Consider the following 687-nt stretch of genomic DNA (forward strand, 5'->3'; position numbering starts at 1 on the left):
CTTGATCCAAATCTTTCAATCTCTGAAGAATTAAAAACCATCTGCCTAATGCTATATCATTTGAACATCTGTAGTCAGGAAACAGTTCTGAATAGGTTTAGGTTAGCAGTTGTAATCCTCTCCATGTGTAATAAAACTAATGCACTTGTATTTATCGTTTTAAAATATGCTAGTTATGCATGGCTCAATGTTGTTTTTGGTTTAGCACCGAGACTTTCAGATTTAGGAATTGCACAGAAAAGTATGCTTTCAGCACAACTTCATTTATCCCATGACACAGCTGCAAGAAAAGACTATAATGTGATTATGATGACAGCGAATAGCGCATCAAACTGAACATAAACCCATGCAAGCCAAAAAGAGAGAACCTAAGCAACTTAAAGCTGAGGAAAAGGAATGCAAAAGTAAGGATGCAACTGTTTTTTATATTATCATAACACAATTATGCAACATTACTATTACAAGTAATGTTTCTCAACACTAGTTAAGAGTGAGATGAGATTTACCTGAGGTTTCTCTCCAGTTCTCTGGATTCACATTGATCTCCACGACTGAGTAACCTGACGATGCCCTTCTCAAAGCCATCTGGACTCTGCTCCTTAGGAAGCTAGAGAGACAGAGGGATCGTTTTATCTCACTTTGCATTTTAAAGGGGTCATATAATGCGATTTCAAGTTTTCCTTTCTC

General features: G+C 36.8%; 1 protein-coding gene across 1 annotated transcript in view; it reads right to left on the bottom strand.

Annotated features, from left to right (window-relative positions):
* Window positions 1-687, bottom strand: part of zcchc2 (zinc finger, CCHC domain containing 2) — a 26,695-nt gene that overhangs the window by 10,843 nt on the left and 15,165 nt on the right. The window contains exon 4 of the mRNA XM_016292100.1: window positions 507-607. Within this exon, the coding sequence (XP_016147586.1) occupies window positions 507-607 (101 nt within the window). The remainder of the gene's footprint in view (window positions 1-506; window positions 608-687) is intronic.

Source organism: Sinocyclocheilus grahami, unplaced genomic scaffold (genome assembly GCF_001515645.1).
Source record: "Sinocyclocheilus grahami isolate Dianchi unplaced genomic scaffold, SAMN03320097.WGS_v1.1 scaffold280.1, whole genome shotgun sequence".
Taxonomy (NCBI): domain Eukaryota; kingdom Metazoa; phylum Chordata; class Actinopteri; order Cypriniformes; family Cyprinidae; genus Sinocyclocheilus; species Sinocyclocheilus grahami.